Here is a 24,149-nt window from a genome sequence, read left to right as displayed (position 1 = left end):
GAAAGATTTTAATATAATAGTGTTCTGGTAATTGATAGATAAATTTCTAGAAAATTGTAATTTATCCAACTTGAGTATTCTAGTGACATTAAAGAAGTTGAGCCAGTGATTCTAAACAAGCAGAACAAAACATTTCCTTTAAGAATATTTCAGAGCCCAAGAGGATCTACCAGAACATTCTGCCAAATTTCCAGGAATATATAATTCTTACATAAACTCTCTCAAAGCATACAGTAGAAAATACTCCACAGCTCACATTTGTATAACATTGATATCAACACCCAACAAAGATAGTTGAAAAAAAATTGTGTTATGATCATTCAGATATGCAGATATTTGAAATTTGACCTGAAATCAAAGAGGAAATGAGATTGTGGAAACCATAGTTCAAATTTACACAGGTTATTAAAAAATGATAAAAATAATGATGAAATTACTTTTTATTAGAGGAAAGAAATAATTATTCCTTAATGGTTTTCCTGGAATATTATCATGCAATTCCGGGAAAGAAAAAGGTCGTGACTGAGTTGGGATATTTCGGGGATGGAGGGAAGAGTGGGTAATTCATGAGAGTATATATATAATAATTCCTGTGATCATCATTCCTTGGTACCAGGAGGTGTACAAGTATCAAAAGTGATGAGAACCAAACAAATTGCTTTGACTGGAAAGAGTAGCCAATCACCAGGCAGCTGACAGTGACAAGTTCTAGCTTATAAAGTTCATGAGTTGAGACATTATGTGTACCTGCACAATATTTTCATGTCAAAATGAGTTGAGGACCAAATCTGATGGTTTCAAAGCAGCTGAGTACCAAGGTATGACTGTGTTCCTTATGTTCTACCTAAATTTTGTGTTCACTTTTCTGTAGATTCATTATATTGCACAACAGAAGACAAACACCAGGTTTTAAAGATATGCTTGCTTATCAGTAAATTTGTGGAAGGTTATACATTCTATTAATATTCGAAGTTGGGGCAAGAAAGAACTGACAGAGGACATAATTTTAACTCCTTCTTTGTAGTTTCTTATACTGATATTTTTCTTTCCTTAATGAAAATCTAGTGGACTCATGGTTAAAATAAATGATTGTAAAAGCATTTTTCAAAGACAGCTGTTTTTCTTTCAGTGACTATTTTGTAGAACTTAGACTTTTGGTCTTTTGATTAACAGTATTTTCAGCTGTTCTTACAACCAGCTGTGGCCATCTGACTGAATTCTGCTATATCAGGTGAGGGACAGTCATTTGGAGAGCTGAAAAAGTTCACTGAAACAGATTTGGTGTACTGCTATACTATCCTCCTTGGTGCTGTCTGGATGTGAGGGCTGGAGTTCCAGCAGCTGCCCTGGAGCATGAGAGTTTCTGGTACACCATACAATGGCAACAATGGAAAACCTACTCTTAAAACTTCATAGAGACACCCTGCCAACTGTAGCATACATTTTCCAATGTCTTTTGCACTGGAGAGGCTAAGAAACTTGTATTTGGTTTCCTTTGTTGTTTGTAGTTAAAATCTCAGTTAACATGCACACAGCAAAATAACTCACGCAGAGTTCTGACTGTGGGTTATATCGGTCTACAGCAGGTTTCATGTTATCTATATGATTTCTGGAAAATAGAGAAAAATTGTTTATAAAAATCAAAACGTGAAGAGTCAGCTATGGTCTAGATGCTATGTTCCACTGAAATTCATCTGTTGAAATCCTCAGCCCTAAGGTGAGAATGTTGCAGATGGAGCCATGGGGAAATGATTAAGTCATGAGGCTGGGGCCCTTGTGAACAGGATTGATGCCTTTTTAGACGAGACCTCATGAAGCTTCTACTGTCAGTGAGGACAAAGTGATGAGGGGCCACTTATGAACTCGAAAGCCCTCACCAAACATTCAAGTTGCTGATGCTCAACCTTGGATTTCTCAGTTAGGACTATTACAAATACATTTACATTATTTTATCTACTTTCTGGTATTTTGGTATGGCCGCTGAATGCACTAGAACTGAGTGTCAACATTAAAGCTGAGATTCCTGCCTTGCCTTCAGAAATCAAGATTTAGCTTTCCTGAGGTCTCCCTCAGGCTTTCAGCTGGCTGAATCTGAGTGGTGACTAACTTCATTATCAGCCATAGGCTTTTCTATTCATTTCATTCATTCAATATGTATGGAGCTTTATTTCCCATTAGCAGTATTTTAATACACTTGAGTTGTTATGTTTAACATAATTTTACTTTTCTTAATATTAAAAATGTATGTCTATACTCTGGGAAACTGAGGTAGGAGAATCACAAGTTTGAACCTAGTTGGGACAACTTGGTGATTAGTAAGACCCTGTTTCAAAATAACGTGTGTGTGTGTGTGTGTGTGTGTGTGTGTGTGTGTGTGTGTGTGTGTAGTTCAGTGCAAAGCCCATAGATTTAATCATTATACTATGCACACAAAAAGTCTTTTCATATATAAGGGAAACATTTTGTTGCTGCTTTTATGGCTGGGTTCCATTGTAATTTACAACAAATGGCTTGATAATTCTAGGTAATAACAGACATGCTTAGAGAAATAGCTGAGACATGAAATAATACCAAAGCATTCTGACATTATCAAGGAAATTCATTTAGCAATAGGCCAGAAAGCCTAAAGCACTGGGGGTGAACCTATGATGTGTGCCAGTGGGCTGTTCATATCAGTGAAAGCTCTGAAAAGCTTGCCATCACTGGCCCACAGGTACAGAAGCTACTTTTAATGTTTACGCTAATTACAGCTCTTCATATAGAAATAGACTATTCTATAAAACCTTCAAGTTTCAGACATCTTTGCTCCCATTTTGCTATCAAAAACACAGCACCTGAAAGTTTCAGTATAGTAATAATTTCTGACTTTTCCTTATGAATTTCAGTATACTATTTAATAATACTATTATAGTTTTACAATTTAAGTAATTAGTTTTAGCAAATAAAATACATGCACAGTGTTAAAGTGTGAATATTTTGTTAATTTTAGTACAATCTCTTATAATTGTGTTTGGAGAAGAAGGGAAGACTGATTATTTGTATCATTTATGTTAGGTATACAATGCATAATGGTGTCTAATGCAAGGTAAATGTCTAAATAAGACTTTAAATTGAGTCAGAGGTTTGCATCTAAAGAAGATAAACTGCTAACACAAAGTGAAATTTATCAGAATTAAGTCATTTTTAACCATCCAGACTCAGGATGTGAGTGTTACTCTTTTGGGAGTTTAAGTTTTACTGTCTTCATTGCTTTTTAAAAAGTATCTATTGTTGTTTTTAACTTTCTTATGCTTTTCTACTTGAGACACAAACTCACTGCTGTCATCAGGACAAGATGACATGTGCGTGCTGAGAGACACTCACAGGACCCCTTGTGGAATTGTTCTGCCATCACAGGAACGAATCCATTTATAGTTCACCCTCTGAGGATTTAGTACACACCTGACAGGTGTGCCATACAGGCTTTACCCCGCAAAGTGAAAGATGCTATGATTCTTTTGAATGCTCTGAAATCTAAGCATACAAAGAAGTCAAACTTGCGTTGTAAAAATTTAACATACAAGCATTTCTTGTCTCGAAAAATAAGTACACTGATGTAAATTATGAAAAATTTTTAGGGATGTAGCTGAAAATTGAAAATAAAATTTACAACTAACTCTAAATGGATGATTCTACCTTGTGTAAGGCTCTACTGTCTTAGTAATGTAAGTACTATTATGTTTTTACTTGGATATAATCGGATGATTATATTATGCAGGACACTAAGTAGGTCACTGATTGCGCCACATGAGTCTTTTCCAAGTGAGCAGCTGCTGTGTGTGAATATATTAACTGTGGGAGAAGTTACAGTATCATAGACTTTAGGACAGAGAAGTGTGACTTTTCCCTTGTCATCAATATTTTAAGTACCTTCACTGCACAAGGCTCTCTGTACGAGCTGCAGACATAGAGATATGAAATATGAGTGTTACTTTCAAGGAACTTTCATTTTTCCCGCACAAAGGCTGATTTAGGGGGATATTCTCAAATATTCCTTGATTTATTAGTATCTAACTTCTTTACAGACATATATCATTTGAGAATAATGTGTTTTGACGATAGAGATTTAAAAAAATTATTGTTTATTTATTTTTTGGTACTGGGGACGAATTCACGACTGCACGCTTACAAGGCAGGCACTTATGCTGCTGAGCTAATTCCTCATCCAAAAAACTGTTATTTTTGTACCCTGAAACTAAAGAAGAGTAATTGTGGAATGAACTTAAGTTCTTTTTCAAACATTTTGTTACTCTCACTTCTCCTCGAATGAAATTTCTTTATATCCCTTGTGTCGATGGTTGTATTCTTCAATTCAATATTCTTATTTCCTTTAAACATAAACACACTGTGGGGCATGGTAATACATGCCTGTAATCACAGCTATAGGGAGACTGAGGAAGGAGGATGGCTATGAGTTCAAGTCCAGCCTGGACTACATAGCAAATTTTAGGCCAGTCTGAACTACATGGTGAGACTCTGTATCACAAACAAACAAACAAAAACCCAACATAAAAGCACTGTTTTTACATTCATATGCTAAATGTTAAATACTTGCAGCCTTTGGCGATTCTCATATTTATATTCTCTGAGAAAATCAGCAGCACAAAGTGAAACTGTCCAACCTTTACGTGCTTCATCTAGCTAGATGAAGACAGTGTATACATATAGCCGTTTACAGATTGAGCACCGCACAGTGGAATCACATGTCACTAGTGCCTCTAAGTGGATGTCCTATTATCCCTGTCCCTGTCAGGACTCAAGGGAATCTCTCCCTACCTTAGAAAATCCTCTTCCCTTGTTTTACTTGTGTGGTCATGTTGACCCCAACCCTTTTGACATGGTTATTTTCACTGTGCGCAGGAGGAGATGATTTGCTGCCACCTGCCATGGAGCTTGTGGGAGACATCTATCAGAATTAATTTGTAACTGGATTGTTCCTGGCAAATTTTAGAGTAGCCACTGTGAAGAATTGGTAGGCTAGGACAAGCAGGAAATAGGACATTGGGTTGGGCTGTCTGCCTGAAGTCAGTGAGTACAAAATTACACGATAAAACCAGTGCTTGAGACTGGCTTCTTAGACTCTTCAACTTCTCATTCTGGTCAAGTGCAGTTACATTTTCTCTTATTCTAGACTGGTTCATCATAAACTGAATATGTCATGATCATCCTTGTCCTATTTTATTCCTCACATCAAGTTTTCTCCATTTTTTAAACTTCACTTTGTTTACTTATTTAAATTATGTTTTGTTATTAGTGCATGTTTGCAGAACGCAATGCTTACATTTATCGCAGGAAGGTTATACATGTACATGACACATCTTCATTCTTTCTAGCTCCTTCCGCTCTCCTCCCTCCCTGGTCCCTCCAACTCTTGATCTCTTTCCCACTTGAAAAAGCTCGATTTCTATTTTTTCTTCAAATCTTTCTTTTAAAAATCCTTTTCCCTTCCTTCCCTCTCATTCCTCCATCTCTTCTTCTGCTTCCCATTCAAAAAAGATCTCCCCGGTTCCTATTATCTTTACTTTGCTCCTTGTTTGTATTTTGGGCTTCTCATAGAAGAGAAACCATCCAATATTTTTACTTGTGAAGTTGCTTTGAAAATGTTCTCCAGATGAGTCATGTATCACTTAGATCTTAAACTCCACATACATGTGGATTGTGCCCCACTTCTCTGGTATTCACCCCAAGAGTTGTTCTTAGTAAATACCTACAAACTAATCCATTTGGATCCAGTCTTTGAACCAGTTTAGGAAAGCATAAGAAGCCAGTTAAGAAACTGCCAAGAAAGTATTTGAAATAATGGTCCCTGCGTTTAAGGCTGCTTTGAAGAGGCAGGTGAAGGAAGGGTCATAATGAAGATTTGGAAAATTGCTCAGCACTCAGCATGTTACTCTGCTATTTGACAAAAGAAATTATTTCTGTTGAACTAATTAATAGGTAGCTTTGAGTGTCTTAATAGTAATGAATTCACTTCTCAGTTACAGCCATAGGTATTGTTTGTACTTTTCATACCAAGAACTGCAAGGTAAACAAAGTCCCTAACCCTGAAGTCACAAGCCTGGGTCATAGGTTTGTGGGAAGTCGAATGCACAGGACATCACCTTGTCGTTCAGTTGACCATGGTGGCATTGTTCCAGGTGTCGGAACAGGAGCAGACCAATCAGAAAGCATCTTTAGCATCATTATTATTAGGTTGGTTTATTACTTTAGAACTTTTCAAAGCCACAAGCTGGGGAAAAACATTTCATTTTGAGCAGTAAAATGAGGACTGCATTTATACATTGGTGGACTGAGCCTTGCAAATGGATATTTTATCACTTAGGGAGATGTTTTAACAGAAGGAGAAAGAATGACTTTAATGCTAACTGGTCTTTTTAGGCATGTTTTGGGTTCCTTTAAGTTTCTGCAACTACTTTCTATGATAACTTTTACAAAAGAAGCAATAACCTTGAAAACTTTCTCAGAATGCACTTTGGATAAAGACCTCTGTTTTATTTACCTGAATTTGTTTATAAACAGCTATGGCTGTCTAGCCAGTATATCTTTTTAATTCCTCTATTGTAAAGAATTTTTTATAATTGCTCCATTTTAATGTGTCAGGCTTTAGTTAGTAGAATGTCTGCCATTCAAAAATGGTGGGGGAAATGTGTATGTAAATTGAATTTTTTTTAAGCACTGGGGATTGTTCTCAGGGCTTTGGCACATGCTAGTCAAGTGGTCAACCACAGAGCTGTGCCCCTGAATTTAACTATTATTGAAAGCAATTTTTCAAGCCAATGACAAATATGAATTATTTAAAGCAATCTCCTCCCAATATTGTATGTGAGGAGAATTATAAATGTATTAAGTTAAGGTCATATAAATTGCATAAACATCAGTTTCTTTGTACCTTTGATAAAGAAGGATAAGAGGTCAGCATGGTAAGAAATGTGAGAGTTATGTCCGCATTTTCTCTTCTTTTTCTTCTTATTTCACAAATGTGCCTCCCTAAACCACAAAATAAGAGGCCCTGGAGGTAATGGAAATATTCAACTTTCCAGCAAGAAGATGAGGCATCTACACTAGCTCTGGGCTTACCTGGGCAGTAGCCATGGTCATTGACTTTCCACCACCCCCGATTCACCCAAGTCTCTAGAAAATGTTGTAGGATCCAGAATGAAACATTTTCCCTTCCTTTCTCCTTTCCTTCCATTATTCCTCCCCTCTACTTTACTATTAATCAGTCCTCCAGACCCATGAGCTCTACCTCCATGGATTCAGTCAAGCACAGATTGAAAATAGAGTATTCAGAAAAGCTTGCATCTGTATCGCACTGATTTAGCCTTTTTTCCTTATCATTCTTCCCTAAACAAACAAGTGTGACATAGCACTTACATTGGATTAAGTATTATGAGTAATATAGGGGCGAATTAAAGTCTGTAACAGGTCAGGTGTAGCTTATGTACAAATACTATGCTATTGTTGTATAAGAGACTGAAACATCTGTAAATTTTGTACTCATCCACCATGGATATCAAGAGATGACTGTATTTCCTTCATTAGTTGATTTAATGTATTCTGGAACTTATACATGGAGAGATATTTGTGAGCTAGTCTATCACACATCTGGGCTAATGGTTTTTTTTCCTTTTCTCTTATTTCTCCCATCCTCTTCTATTTAATTTGCTAGGGAGTGAAAGAACTTAAATTAGCAATGCATCACTCCCTAGACCTCATTTTTAAGGTTTAATGTATCCCCTCACAAGGCTGTTTATTTCATGGAGAATGCATCTCAGCAGGCACAGAAAATTCCCAAATTAGAAATTATCAAATAATAAGAGTTCTGTGATCAAGCATGTCAAGTTTGCTTAGAAAAATTATATTTATGAAAAGTGACTATTACTAAAACATATTCCTAGCTACATTATTGTTTTTTACTATGATTTGTATAGTGTGTAGATTATATTTTTTTCATTTATCTTCTATAAATATTACAATCAACATTTGGTTTAAAGTGTCACTTTACAAATGTTTGCTTTTAAAATTGCTCAGTGTTTAAGGAGTTCTTTCTAGATGATATTGCTAACCTTTTCTAGCTGAGTAATCTTTTTTTTTCTTACTAACTCATATGAGTAAATTTGTGCACAAACGTGGAAACATTGCCCATCTGTAATGAACATCCTGAGAGTGGTAAGCATCAGAGCAGAGCACTTTTATGGAGATTATTCTATTTCCAGGGTTGCTGACCTTTTGCCTCTTTATTAGTTGCTATAGTGATGATGTGAGCTCTGCTTAATAGAGCTTTACTAAAATGAAGACAATCGATAAGCTTTTTAACGCTAATGTTTATATTGGCAGTTCCTAATAACACATATCAAAATAAAATTTAGCCATGCAAATGTATCTAATAGTGAAATTTTATCTTTAAAAATATGTTTAGATAGATGTTTCAAAAATAAAATGATTACAAGTATTTACATTTTATGACTGTTAGAGAACCTAGGTTGATACCTTTGATGATATGGAAATATGGATACAGTTTTGAAGATCATTTGAAATGGACAATAAAATTTTTTTACAACACAAAGTTTAGTGGTTGCAAAAACCATGGTTAATTATTTTCAAAGTAAAGCCATCAATGAACTCTTTTGGAACATTGTGAAGAGCACTGGAAGGCCAAGATTCCCCCTGATGCATTTGTACAACCTGTAATAATTTCAGAGATGGAAAACTGGTGATAGGTCAGAATTCATACGGCAGAGCAAAAGACCCTGGGTTATATTTCCATCATTAGCCTAACAATGTTAAATATTGATTGAATACTTTTTATTGAAACTTTTTAAGAAAATTCTGCTTTTGTGTTTTTTGACACACTGTAAGTTAATGCAATAAGCTTTCTACCCTTGTCCATGGAAAGAAGAAAGCCTGAGGAAAAGCAGAATTCCCAATGCCTGTTGTCATAGTCATGTGTTTAGACTCTAAGCTACAAATATCATGCTATAGCTTCCCAGATATGATCTCTAATACTGTTTCTGGAATTCAGTACAGAGTTGGTGGCAAAGTTTCCCCAAGGATCAGAGAGAGAAAAAGGCTGCCCATAATGGGGATTTTCTTTCTTTTCAGTGTCTATATTCTTCTCCTTGATCTTTGAGACCCTAACTTCCCTCAATTTATTTTGAATTCTATCAAATATTTCTTTTTTTTTGTCTTTTTCCTTTTTATCGGTACCAGGGATTGAACTCATGACTGCCTGCTTGCAAGGCAGGCGCTTATGCCACTGAGCTAAATCCCCAGCCCCTATCAAATATTTCTTAAGGCTTATTTTAAAAAACCAACCAGCCGATGGTAGGACATGGATATAAAATTAAATTGATGCTGATGCTTTCTTTAGTGAATGGAAAGGATATGATCAGTGTACCAATTTCAAGTGTCAAAATAATTTTAGGATACAGGAAGTATCTGTCATCAGAGATTTTTCATGTATCACTTTTTTTCTAAATAAAAAAGGGCTCATAAGTGGAAGATAGGCTATATATAATGTTAAGTGGAAATATTTGGCTATATATAATTTTAAAAATTTGCACCACAATTTTATTTCTATCCTTATTTGGTGTTAGTAATCACAGTTATTTTTCGAGGACAAAAAGTCTCATTTGTTAGGAGCAAAACTGGAGCTGCTTATGATTCTGCCCTCTAAAAGCTATTTACTGCTCATCTGTTATGTGTCAGGCACCACTGCTTGGGAACAAGTGGGCAAACTTTTTCCTTTCACAAAGGAAAGTCAGGTAATAAATCAATGAGTATGTGACGTACCCAGTAATGCTATGACCCAGTAATTAAAATGAAGTGGGGCCAGGTGTCTACAGAACGAAGGAGAATGAGAAGAAAGTGCTATTTCAGGTGGCGTTAGCTAAGCCTGTCACCTCCCATCTCGTTGGTCTCTCTACTGCTATTCTTGCTTTACTGTTGCCTATGCAAACACCAACAGTAAGTATAAAAGTAGATCATATGTCTCATGGCTCAGAACTCAGTGGTATCTGCCTAGAACAAAGTTCACAGCCCTTCTCTTTGCTTGCAAGCCCCAACACTGTGTTTCCCTTTCTTACCTCCTTGACCTCTTCCCAAGTATCTTTCCTTCATCTATTGTACTTTGGGCAGAAGATGGCCCTGAACTTGCCGTGCCTGCTCCTGCCCCAAGGTCCTTTAGGTTCTTTACTCTGGCTTTTTTCTGCTGGGAACTTGTCCCTGCCAAGGGACCTGCAGTGGTTGCTACTTTATTTTTTAGTACATGTCTGTAATGCATAGTAATTACATTCATCCTGGGAACCTGCCCTCATACACATCTCCTCATTTCACTTGCTCTTCCCCACTGTCCTCCCCTCTCCCTCTTTCCCCAGATCCTTTCCATCCCCCTGGAGTCTACTTCCTGTTCATCTGCCTGTCTCTGAATTCTGTCTTGGAGCTGTCATATTAGAGAAACATATGGTATTTAACCTGTGTCTGACTTATCAAGATCCACTCATTTTCCTCCACAAATGGCTCAAATTCATCTTTCTTTATGACTGAGTAGTACTCAATTTATATTTATACCGAATTTCTTCATCTGTTCATCTATTGTTATTGATGGACACATTAGGCCTCTCCCATAATTTAGCTATTATGAGTTATGCTGCTACAAGCACAGGTATATGCATGTATTACTTTATCATATGACTTTAAAACTTTCAGGAAGAAAGAAGAGGGACACCTGGGCCAAACAGAATTTCCGTTTATAATTTTTTGAGAAACCTATATGCAGACTTCTGTACTGGTTGTATTAGTTTCCCTTCATACGAACGATGTAGAAGGGTCCCTTTTCCCCCACAGCCTTGCCAATAGTAATTGTTTTTGATAATAGCCATTCTTATCTGGAGTAAGATGTAATCTCAGTGTTGTTTTGAATTGCATTTTTCTAATGGTCAAAGATGCTGAAATTTTAAATTATACTTAGTGGCTCTGCACTTCTTTTGAGAAGTGTCTATTTGCCTCAGTTTTCCATTTTTTGACTGAGGGAGTTTAATTTTCTTTTTGCTTTTTGAGGCAGGGTCTGGCTGTGTGGTTAAAGCTGTTTTTGAGGTCCGTATATAGTCCACGCTGTCCCTGCACTCGCAGCGATTCTTCTGCCTCAGCCTCCCAAGTGCTGGAATTACAGACATGGTACCACCACACCTGGCACTTAATTTCTTTATATTTTTAGATGTTAGTTCTCTATCTGAAGAGCAGCTGACAATTTTTTCTCCTTCTGTAGGCTCTCTTTACTCTGTTGATTGTCTGCCTTGCTGTGCAGAATCTTTTTAATTTTTTTTCTTTTGTTAACTATTTCTTGTATAACTGGGGTTCTGTTCAGAAAGTCCTTGCCTATGTCTTCAAGAGTTTTTATCAACTAAAGCACTAATTAGTTTTTATTCTCCTTTATCATATATACAAATACCTTCTCTCTGTCTACCAGATGAAATAAGAAAGACAGAGACAGAGACAGAGAGAGTCATACACGTATCCACAAAAATGGGAGTCCTCTCAAATGTACATTTTTTTATGGCTGGGTAGGTCCTATTTACACTGAATTAACGATTTGCTGAGTGTGCCCCCCCCCATATTTACTGATGGAAAACTTGACTTAGAGCAGTTGGGAGCCTGAGTTCCAGTCCTCTGCGGATGAGTCTAGGAGGTCGGACGCATCTCCTAGCTGCTTCCTTTGCTATGACTTCTTGCCCTCAGAGAGTGAAAGAGCTAGATGAGCGCAGGGCCTGCGCTGCGTCCTTCTGCAGGTGGCGCTCTGCTGCCTTTCGGCCTGCCCACTGTGGCCGGCTGTCTGTGGTCGTCCCCCTTCCTCTGGTTGGAGGCCTCCCGTAGGTGGCGGGATGCGTGCAGTGTGGCCTGTGAAGTTCCCAGCCTTCCTCTGATTTCCAGAAGGCCTTCCGGATCTCAACCCTTTTCCTTCTGCCATAATCCCTGAAGCTGCGTTTGTCTGCTCTGTCTGTACCGCTCTGGGTGAACCGCGTTGAGCAGCCTGCTCCCTCTATGCTGCTGCTCCCCAGCTCTCCACCTGCCCCAAACTCTGCACCTCACGAAGAGTCACTGTCCAACTTGGGAGCTGGCAGAGGTCAGCAGCTTCTGGCAGGCAGTGTGATGGCACCCATGTGGCACTGAGTTGTGCAGCGTCTGAGTAGCAAGGGATGGGCAGGATATCCGGCAGGCATAGGCCTGGGGCTGTCTGGGGAGCGATGAGTCCATGACCCCCTTGGCACTGCCATTTGCTTTCTGTCCCTGAACCACAGAGGTGGCAACGCAGTGGTTGCTCCTTTGTCTCCCTGCGTCTGCACCTCCACACAGTGGCCTCCCGAAACCATTAAATCTCGAGTGGCACCTTGCCACCACTCGCTCTTCATCTTTGTGGTACTCACCCCTCCCCACCTCTGGGTTACCTCTCTGTCTGCTCAGCCGTCCCATGAGAACTATGCCCTCAAAGGAGGGATTCGGAACCTTCTCACCATTGCATCTCCAGGACCTGGGATAGTGTCACTCATTGCAAGGGCCCAATAGTGTCATGAACTAATGAATAAATGAATGTGGACTGTAAGGACCAGCCGCTAAATAAGGAGTGAGAAAACGATGCGTCAAAGTGTCCAATACTTTGAAAGCCTACACAAAGATTTCACTTGCTAGTGCTTTTCCGAGATCCTTACTCTGTCTCCCATTGTTACGCCATACGCATTCCTCGCTGCAAACTAATCTCAACTCTCCCCGTCTTTTCTGATTATATCTCAGCATCTCTGCTAATGAACTAAGGGCATACTATGCTAAGGAAATACTATGTAACTGGATATTCTAGTTGTGCAATCTTGGTGATTGCCTGACTGGTTTCTAAAATAATGAAAATGTCTTGAATCATGGTTGTGTCTTTTTTTTTTTTTTTAATTGCAGCCTCACCAGAGAGCCCCAAACTCAGATCCATGGAGCTGACCATTGTAATCACTGTGCCTGTCTGCCTCCTGTCCATAGTTGCCATGCTGACAATATGGGCATGCCAAGGCCGACAGTGCAGCTACCGAAGGACAAACAGGCAGAGTGTAGAGGAGCCACTCTCTGAATGCAAGTTGGTACACGCTGGAAAAACCCTTAAAGATCTGATTTATGATGTAACCGCCTCTGGCTCTGGCTCTGGTATGTGTCCTTTGTCCATCTTGCCATAAGAAAACTCATTTAAAAATAAACAAAAATGTTTATTAACACAAAAGTGCCTATATAGTATACATTTCATCATTTAATATGCTTGGAAGATCCATGATAAACTCTAGTCTAGAAACTTCATTTAGGATTAAAAGTAAAAAAATTATTATCTAAAAAGTCTTCTCTTTTGTCTTGTATAGCTTTATGTATTCCAGTTCTCATTTTCACATTTCTAAAAACAATTATGTTTGAACTGAGGTCAGCCTTCCCCATAAAGTTAATAATGATTGCAGGGGTTTTTGGTTTTGTTTTATAGGCACAAGAGTTAGAGTTAATGTATTCAAGGCAATGAGTTCAAGGGGAAAAGACATGAGATGTGCAGAGTAGTGCTCTTAGAGTGTTCTCAGTTATGGTAATAAAGGTGGTCGGGATCTGTAGGTACTCTGGGGTATGATGGTAACAGGGCGCAGGCCTGGAACTTACTGTAAGATATGAAAACAGTAAGGAGAGATTCAAGAGCATCTGGTCATTCCTGCACTGGCTTTAGCTGCTTAAAATTATGTAATAACTTCCTTTCACCTCAGTGGATTCTAGGGGCCCCTGGTAAAGCAATTCAGAGGGCCAGGCCTAAATGAGTCTCTCTTCTCCTACTAAGAATTTGAGAGTGACAGATCAAGTTTTCCCCATAATAACAAACTCCCCCAAATTGTAAAGATTCCCTTCTCTCATTATTTATAGGAATCTTGCTAGCATTTCGTTTTGTGGACCAAGGGAAAAAGTCCAGAAAAGCCACTGTGGAAGCCCCTTTTTGGTTTGAAAAGATCATTAATATTATTAACCCAACAAATTTTGAAGAACTTCCTGCCAAAGCCTTTAGGAGCTTCTAGGCAAGCAGCGTTAACTGAGGTTGCTGACAGAGGTGTGCTGACATCTCCATAAACTTTTGCACTTAAGACACAGAAGTTTGGATTGTTTGATGGGGGCCAGAGAGTCAGGATACTTACTGCTTGTGGGGGCAGGATTACTTGCCTCTGCCTGACTGATGTTTAATACCTAATTAGGTAGTATGTTTTCAAGACAAGAAGACTAGAAAGAAAATCTGAAAGTGCACAGCTTGGAAAACTGGAATCCAGATTAAATGATTGAGTGTAAGGCTAGCATTTTTTTCTTTAAAAGTAATACCTGTTAAAAAGCTCTTTCCTTTTTTTTTTCCTTTACATTTAGAGGTCCACTGTACCCTAATTTTTTGAGCCTTGGCAATATTCTAGTCACAGAGAGAACCCTAATTTATGTTTAATTTCTTTAAAACATTTATAATTAATTTGTGAGGTTCAAATGATTAAACAACCATTGATTTAATCCCCACTAAGATATTCTAGTTTATCTGAAGTTAGGTAGGATAGTACATTTTGGAGCAATTGTTTAAACATATTCAAGATGACTATTTCTCTTTTAAATAAAAATAACACAGATTTTAAAATGGGGTATTAGATAGATATTTAGTAAGAAAATAGTCATGAGGTAGAGCATAAAATTTAAAAATTCCTGTTAACTTTTTTTATATTTTGGGCATCTTTAAACCTGAATTTGGATTTATTAATGTCTAGACTCTTAGATTATTCTAAAGGTCTTATATAGGAAAAAGGAAAGAAATGCAAGCATAAATGACCTCTTGAAAGACATTTAAATATGTTTTCTCATATAAGAGGAATTATGCAGTATTTAAACTTGTATTTAAAAATAGCAAAATAAAATACAGATAATAGGAAGTAGGGAGATCTTTTTCAAATGGGATAGGGAACAAGAGATAGAGCAGGAAGAGGAGGAAAAGGAGAAACAAAGAAAATAATTCAAGAAAGAAATCACGCATAGACTTGTGCAAATGGAAAAGGGACTGAAAGTTGGAGAGAGGGGGAGATAAGGGAAGGATAGGTAGACAAAAATTGAAATGTGTTATGTACATGTAACAATTCTTCACAATAATGTAATCATTATGTACTGCAAACATATGCTAATAAAAATTAAAGAATCAAATGAATGTGTTTTAGACATTTTTTTGTTTTGTTTTGTTTTGTTTTGTTTTGTTTTTGGTGAAAGCTGATTGCATATGCCTGACAGTGACCACCGACTAAAATGTAGCGTAAGGTGTCTCTGCCTTTGATAGTGAGAGACTGGGTTTAACTTAGGGCTTCAGCTACAAAAGCTCACAGGTGGGGTGGTGGTGCTTCTGTTTCATTCTCCTTTTCTTAAGTGTTTAGTGGCCTCAGATATGAGGCTGCTTTGTGAGATGCTGAGAAACAAAAATTGTAAAGCTTATTTCTGACCTGGTCAGGGACACATTTCAAAGAGATATAGTGCCTGTGAGAGAGAAAAACAGACTGATGTTTTATTGGTGTATCTCTATAGCACAGATTACACCTCAGGTGGCTTCTATAAGGCTAGACTTCTATAAGGAAGAAAGCTAGCTTGCTTCTTTCTCTCATGGTAAATAGTTGTGGTAGATGCTGACAAAAGATTGGCATCGGCTAGTCTGTGTATCTTCCAATGAGATCTCTAGGTTTATAATACGAGAACTACCTCAGCTTCATTTCTGGTGGTTTCATTAAAAGATACCAAAGCAATTTTTTCACCTTTTGAATTTAAATGGCCTACTGAGTTCCTTAATTTTGTTATCTTTCTATGTCTCTGATCTGTACTATTGACTGTGTGTTTGATCAATTGCAGTTTGAAAACACTGACATCTATTTGTTTATCTGTTTGTTGTTGTGTTGTTGGTAGTGATATATTTGTCAGTGTGGGTGAGTGTACACAAGACCATAAGGGAAGGAGACACTGTCATTGACATTTGGCTCAACAATTATTATTTTCATTGTCAATGGGTGGTCAAATAGTAAAATTGACCGTACATACAAAAATATCCATTACCATTTGATGCAAGAAGTCTTTCTAAAGGGAAGGATTATGGTCCCATTGTGAAGGGTGAGGGAGCAAAGTTTGGGCAGAGGTGTTTTGGATCTGGGTCAGTCTCCTAGCAGCACCAGCAGCCCAGACAAGGGCTTTGATGGCTGTTGGGCCCCAGTTTTCTCATCTCTAAATGATAAGGTTAAATCAGATGATTTCTTTTTTCCTGTCCTGTACAAATTTTATTGTTCTTTAAAAATGAACTACGTATAGTGATTTAAAAGTTTAGATAAGTATGTATAAACATTCTGAATTGAACTAATTTCTTCTCATGGGTTGGCTCAAAAATGGAGAAAAACCTCAGTACTCACAAAGATAGCATCTGAAAGTTTGCCTAAGTAAGGAGTTCCAAGAGGCAATGACATGGTCACTTCTATGGTTTGCTGAGGAGTCAGCACATACTCAGGTGAACCAGATGATTTCAAAACCTTCTGACTTAAGGCTTTGTGACTAATAGTTGGGATTCAGAATATCAAATTTGTAGTCTGTGCCTATTTAGCTGTAGTGGGTCATTCTCATGACAGATGAGAACATCTAAATAAACTGGCACATTTTTTGGAGGAGGGCCTAAGACCCCCAGGAGCTAAAGAGTTGTCACTATCCCTGTCATGTAAATATAGTGGCAGTAACTACACTGACTTTCTAGAATGCACTTGTCTCACAGCCTCTTTATTTATAAGACTAATATCCATTGTGGAAATTATGCAAATCTAGAAAAATTATAAAGAAGAGTATCATATTCACTGTGATCCCACCAAGTAGAAATAACCACCATTGTGTTTAGCATATCTCCTTTCCAGTCTCTGTGCACATTTTAAAAGACTAAATACACTTATTTGCAGATAACATTACGAGGCTTCTTTCATTTAATACTATAGTAAAAGTAACTTCCCATGTCATTAAGAATATTTTATAAGTAGCATAATTATTATTGACTAAGTAATCCATGGTGAGATTACTGTAATATCGGGAGGATTAACCAGTATTGAACATGAAATATCAGATGATGTGCTAGCTGTTTAACATGCTTGGTAAGTCTCATATTATCCTTATGAGGTATGAAATTTCACTAACCCCTCATTTTCAGAGAAGAAGTTTAAAGTTCAGAGAGGTTAAATAACTCACCTATCATTATCAGATGACATAGCAAAAATATAAAACTAAGTCTTTTTAGTTTGCTTATAATAACTCACAATTTTAAATCACTTGACACTTTTATTTATTGTTTCCTATAAATAATAAGAATGTATTTGGTTTTTGACATCTTTTCTACTTTTTGAATTAAATCTTTAACAAAGAATTCTAGAGGTAGTTACTGATTCAAAGAATATAATTGTACATACACATTGGAATGCAGTTTATTGAATTTTTTATTCCATAGAAAACCTGTTTTTAGTGTAACATCATTACTTGACTCATTGAATTGTATTCTTTTAAATTTTAACTTGATTTGAAAAAATTCAGGAAGAATTCTTTTGCCTTCCCAGTTGTACCAGGAACCATACATTTTATTTTACATGTTGATAAGATACTTTTTCCATTTATTAATGTGACTACCAGTGAAGGACAATTCATGGAAATTCACAGTTCTTTGAAATCAGATAAATGCAGCAGCAGACTGTATTCAGAAATATTGGGGGGAATAGAATAGAAATTCATATTCATAATTTAGAATTTTTTCTTTAGCCTAACTTGACACTGAAGTTTGCTGTAATGATGCTTATTTCTTCAAATTTGATAAAATTGGTAAAGTGTTTAAATTTTTTTTTAAGTGAGAATGGTCATCATAACAATGCTTTCTGACATTTACTTTTAATGACCAATTCCACCTTTTCTCTGGTTAGGTCTGCCTCTTCTGGTTCAAAGAACAATTGCAAGGACAATTGTACTTCAAGAAATAGTAGGAAAAGGTAGATTTGGTGAGGTGTGGCATGGAAGGTGGTGTGGGGAAGATGTGGCTGTGAAAATATTCTCCTCCAGAGATGAAAGATCTTGGTTTCGTGAGGCAGAAATTTATCAGACAGTTATGCTTCGACATGAAAACATCCTGGGTTTCATCGCTGCTGACAACAAAGGTATTTGTGTCTAATTTGGTTTGGTAAGAAAAGCATTACATGTCTTACCAATGAGAATAAATAATTTCTTTGTTTTACTAAAACCTACACAAAAGTCTAATTTCTTTAGTAAGGACAGAAAGTCCCTCTTCTTTCCCACAAATAAATATACACAGCCATATGATAACGCAGGATACACAAGTGACACGAAACCATGATGATATAATGGCCAGTTTGGGGTTTAAAATGTTTCATGGATGCTCTTTGATGGGAACCAACCAATTAAAGTAGAAGCCTCAACTAGAGCCCAGTCCCGGAAAACACTCCCCTGCTAGGTTTATTGACTTGGTTTCTGCTGGTCGTGGGATGATCCAGAGACATACTAGAAGGCAGGGTCATGCAGTTCTCCAGGGCAAAGAAATGATATTAGGAATTTTGGATAGCAACCACAAATATTTCAATTCTTAATACAGACATACTGATGAATGCTAGCTAAATGTGAACCTTGGCTAGGACTGGATTTTTTTTTCATCTTTATAACAGGCTTTGCCCTCAGGATTTGAGTTTTTAGTGTGTGTTGTCTATAGATTATAGTAAAATTATGGTAAGCAAAACAATTTTGGTAACATTTTCTACCAGTGTTACTTTGAAAGTGATTTATATCTTAATGTTTAACATTCAAAAAGATTTAACATTAATATGTGAAAAACCAGTGCTATTCTTATTTCTATTTTTTTTTTTTTTAGTTCACTGGAACAAAATAAAGCATCAGATTTCTAGTGCTGAAAAATCAGTAGTCCTGGAATATTGTATACATGTTTGAGTAATCAAAGACTGTGAATTTCCTATGTGCTCTCTGTCATTTCCTACAAAACTTTTATTCATTTAAATGAAAGCAAATGAAGAAGAAGAGTGAGCAAGACTTGATCCAGTCACTTTTATAACTATAAATCTAATCAGTAGTAGTCATGGAGAACTTTAATGGAATCACAGTTACACCCTCATCCAAAACAAGGCATAACATACTATTTGTGGATGTCAGACCTATACCTTTGCCTATGACAAGTGCAAACTTGTGGTTATTTAGGTCCAATATAAATTTGATTATGAAAGTATTCATTAGTGACTAATCAGCAAAAAAGAGGTTTAGTGTTGTACATTTTGGCCATAATTATGTTTGCTGATGATTTGTCATTTCTGATTTACTAGGGGGAAACTGATTAAAGCCCACATGAGGTAGAGATATAACTTTCAAATTTTTAGCTATATACAACTTAAAATTATTCCCAAACTTCCAAAAATGAGATATTCATTCTCATTCATCTATGAAGAACTTTCTTTCCTTCCTCCTAATCTTGAGCTGAGCTATGCACTGGTGAGATTATTTAGCAATACAGTCAATTCGGTGAATGTAGTTCTATGGTACATGTTGCTAGACTAATTCAAAATAATGTTTATTGGATTATAAAATAATATGCATAAAAGAAGTCATCCTTGGCTTTTTCAGTTTAACTGATCTACCTCTGTTATACTTCTTGTCATCGCTCTGTGAATGATATCAAGTGGCCTCTAATCTCACCTATATCTTTTGCATGAATTCCTATCTTTCACAACATTTACAATTTCACTTTTTAGTCAGTTATCTGACAAAGACATTAATAGTAGAGGGCAAAGATAGCTACTAGTGTCAACAGGGGGAGAGTAGGAATAAGGGTAGTTGTGTAGGTGACCAGTTAAGTCAGTAAGTTTTATCATGTTGTAGCAATTTGTGTCCCTAGGGTATTTTATCACTACCTAGGCATGGAAATTAAATATTTGGACAACAACAGCTTCTGTACATAAAGCATCTAGCAGCAGAGTTTCTTAGCAAGTGTTCACTATAGAATTCTTTCCTAGAATATCAAAATTAGGATCATCCAAGTTATTGTAGGGATTTTTTTAGACTAATATCTTTAGAATAATATGTTAAAGAAACATTAGGCAAATTTCTCCTCCATTAATTTTTAAAAAATGTTCTAGATTAGTTTTTGGTTAAATGAAGTAAATTCAAAAATTCTTAGCAATTGTGTTTGGCTTTTTATATAACCCTTTGGGGAAATCATTAACTTCATATTTCATTGTTATTTACCTTTGAAAATGTTAGAACTTTTATGATAACAATAATACTTTGTCTAAATTGGTTGTATTTCTGGTGGTTATATGTAAGATCTTTCTTAAAAGCTTAGAATAATTTATATTACAATACGGAGTCTGAATGTATTTCTTGTATAATGTGTTATTATTGCCAGCAGGTATTAACTGGAGGGAATAAGAAAGGAATTTTCTAGTTGTTAGAATTACTGCCTCACAACTTTTTATTTCTATAGTGGGTTCTAAAATATCAACTTCTTCAGTAATTCACTGAAAATTTTTTTACTTTAGTCTGTAAGCATCCCCACTGAAGGAAATAACTTTGCTTTGTTAACAATACACACTAAATATTGACGTTGTTAAAAGGTTTTGGCTTCTTTTTCAACACGTATTTTCAGTAATAAATTATGTTTTCCTGTTAGATAATGGAACTTGGACTCAGCTTTGGCTCGTATCTGAGTATCATGAACAGGGCTCCTTATATGACTATCTGAATAGAAACGTAGTCACGGCGGCTGGAATGATCAAACTGGCACTTTCAATAGCTAGTGGTCTGGCACACCTCCACATGGAGATTGTTGGTACACAAGGTATGTGCTTCAGTTTGTTTCCCTCAATGAGTACAGCAATTGCAATCGCTCTGTTGTATTTTAGTTCTTTACAATGATCAAATATGAAGGAACAATAAAAGTGCTTTCTAAAGCTGAACGCTTTATCATGATACAGCCAACTTTCATATATTTCCTTACCATATTGTTCATAATATATTTTATTTTTAGTGTTCCATCTTTGCCATTTAGCACATATACTTGGGGCTATCACAAAAAAACTAACCAAATCCTGTAACTAAAAAATAATTGGGGAGGATAATGTGACCATGAAAAACATTTGCACATTATATATTTGAGGACCAATAATACTCATTGCTTTAAAAATTTATTGATTGACTCTAGAATTGATTTAATAGAGAACTGACCATTAAATATGGTAATGGGTCTCAAATTGTAACTCAGGATTGCTTTCTATGCTCAAAAACTGAGACCTCCAAGGTTTTTTGAAATGTAGGTTATGTTAATATTTATCATACTAAAATTAAACAATATTTGTTTAATGTACTAGAAGCTAAAAGTTAACATAGATAATACCTTTTTAAAGTATAATTTTTTCTAATACAAAAACCCACCTAGCGACCCACCTGTCTTATTTTACATATCTGCAAAGCTCTTTAACTTTGGCTTAATCACTAGATTTTTGTATCTATTCTTACTTAAATCTGTCCCCAAATTTTGTTTTAGTTGAAATGCAGAAAAGAGGACACTACACAGATAAATTATTACAAGATAGTGTCTAAGTTCCTGCAGGATTTATGGCCACATTAGATACTGCTGGTTTAGGAGAATAAATGTTTGAAACTTGTTTTGTAAGAAAATATCTGCTATGCTCTAGGTATGCATAGTCATTGTGATTCATCTCCAATTTGTTCAAAAGATATTTATTAGTGCCTTATAAATGTCACTTAGTATTTTAAACATTGGAGGCACAGTGAGGAACAGGACAAAATTGCTGTCCTCATTCAACTAACAGGTTAGTTGAGACAGATGATGAAGCATACACATGAACAAGCAAGATAATATAGATAGTAATATGAGCCCTGAAAATGGCCAAATGGGTGCTCTGTTAGAGAAGTACTTGGAATACTGAGTGAGTGGTCTCTCTAAGTAACATTTGAGTTAAGTCTTTAGAGTGATAGAGTGATGTCTGTTGGAAAGATTCAGTTTTTGGTAAAGAAAAAGATTGATATTATTTTTAATGCTTTATAGGTAAACCTGCTATTGCTCATCGAGACATAAAATCAAAGAATATCTTAGTGAAAAAATGTGAAACTTGTGCCATAGCAGACTTGGGGTTGGCTGTGAAGCATGATTCCATTCTGAACACTATAGACATACCTCAGAATCCGAAAGTGGGAACCAAGAGGTAAGATGACTACTTTGGTAGCATATTTAGACTTATGATTGACCAGAAACACAAAAGTTTATGATATATGCATAGAAACTCCAAATGAGAAAATGTTAGACATAAGAAAACAGGAAATTTTTTCTCAGTCATTGAGAAACCCCTGGGCATGATGATTGTAAAGTGAAAGAGTTGGTATTCTTAGCCCAGTAGATTAGAGACCATATAGCTCCAGTGGAGAGGAATGGTGGAATAGATAGGAATATATTATTTGTATTGGTCACCAGACAATGCATTTTATGATGAATAAAAAAGATTATTGATTTGTATATGTTGAACCATCCTTGCATCCCTGGGATGAAGAATACTTGGCCATGATGTATGATCTTTTTGATGATTTGTTGGACTCTGTTTGCAAATTTTTGCATCTGTGTTCAATAAAAAGACTGGCTTGTCATTCTTTCTTGATTGGATTTTGGAATCAAGGTAATGCTAACACCCAAGAAAGACTTTGATGGTACTCCTTCCCTTTTGAATTCATTAAATAGTTTGAGGAGTATTGGCATTAGTCTTCTCCGAAGTCCTTGCAGAATTTGGCAGTGACTCTATTCGGACTTGGGATTTCTTATTTAGTACATTTTAAAAATTATTTGTTTAATTACATTGCCCATTACTGGAATTTTCAGGTTTTTTAAAAATATCTTCTTGATTCAGTTTTGATATTTTATGTTTCTAGGAAGCTATACATTTCTTCTGAATTCTCTGATGTATTGTCACCATATCAAATTAAAAAGATTCTGCACTCTGTTGGAAATAACCAACAGAGTGAAGAGACAACTTAAAAGAGTAGAAAAAATTACCAGCTATTCTTCAAATAAATCCTAATATCTAGAATACATAAAAAACTAAAAGAAATTAGGCCCCTCAAAATAAAAGACCCAATCAAAAGTGGGCAAGTGAAATGAATAGTTACTTTTCAAAAAGAAGTACAAATAGTCAATAAATACATCAAAAAATGTTCAACATCACTGACTATGAGAGAAATGTAAATTAAAACAACGAGATTCCACCTTTAAAAAGGATGGCTATCATCAAAAAATTTAAATAATAACAAATGCTTGTAAGGCTGAGGTGGAAAAGGAATCACTCTACATTTTGAGTGGGAATGTAATCTAATACAGCTACTATGGAAATCAATATGGAGATTCCTAAAAACTAAAAGTAGATATTCCATTTAATTCAACTATTCCCAAAAGAGTTAATTATATCCTATTATAGTGATACGTACATATTCATGTCTAAAATAGCACAATTCATAATAGTTAAATCTTGAAAGAGGTCTATATATCCTCTGACAGATGAATGGGTAATATAAATGCAGTTATGTAGCATACAATACTATTCTGCCATAAAGAAGGATAAGCCTGAGTCGTTTGTAGGAAAATAAGGCACCCTAAAACCATAATATTAAGTGAAATAAGTCAGACACATACACCTAAATATCACGTGATTTCTCTTCTATGAGTAATTCAAAATATAAATAAAGAATAAATAAAGGTTAGATAACAAGAAATAGATTTTTCAACTGGGAAGGGGATTAAGAGATGTCAGGGCGAAGCGGATAAAAAAGAATTTAAGATGTGTTATATATGTGGACCAACTTGCATTACATAATGCAAAATTTAATGAAAAATTTGCTAATAAAAAATAAAAATCGAAAAAAAAAAAGGGCACTCAGCAATTTATAGCTCCTTCAAAGCCTTTACATCTCATAAACAATCTGAAACTCTGGTTGCTACTACATGTTCAGGTTCTAAACAA

At 36.1% G+C, this 24,149-nt stretch overlaps 1 protein-coding gene across 3 annotated transcripts in view; it reads left to right on the top strand.

The window, feature by feature from the left end:
- Positions 1-24,149, top strand: part of Acvr1c (activin A receptor type 1C) — an 87,227-nt gene that overhangs the window by 48,544 nt on the left and 14,534 nt on the right. For 2 of the 3 annotated variants that reach the window (XM_063259122.1, XM_063259120.1), the window contains 4 exons: positions 12,982-13,221; positions 18,033-18,263; positions 20,795-20,962; positions 22,193-22,349. In XM_063259122.1, coding sequence (XP_063115192.1) covers positions 12,982-13,221; positions 18,033-18,263; positions 20,795-20,962; positions 22,193-22,349 — 796 coding nt within the window. The remainder of the gene's footprint in view (positions 1-12,981; positions 13,222-18,032; positions 18,264-20,794; positions 20,963-22,192; positions 22,350-24,149) is intronic. The other variant, XM_063259121.1, reaches the window with a different exon arrangement.

This window comes from Cavia porcellus, unplaced genomic scaffold, assembly GCF_034190915.1.
Source record: "Cavia porcellus strain 051 isolate PalLab524CR breed Dunkin Hartley unplaced genomic scaffold, mCavPor4.1 scaffold_12, whole genome shotgun sequence".
Taxonomy (NCBI): Eukaryota; Metazoa; Chordata; class Mammalia; order Rodentia; family Caviidae; genus Cavia; species Cavia porcellus.
This window is presented reverse-complemented; position numbering and strand designations above follow the sequence as displayed.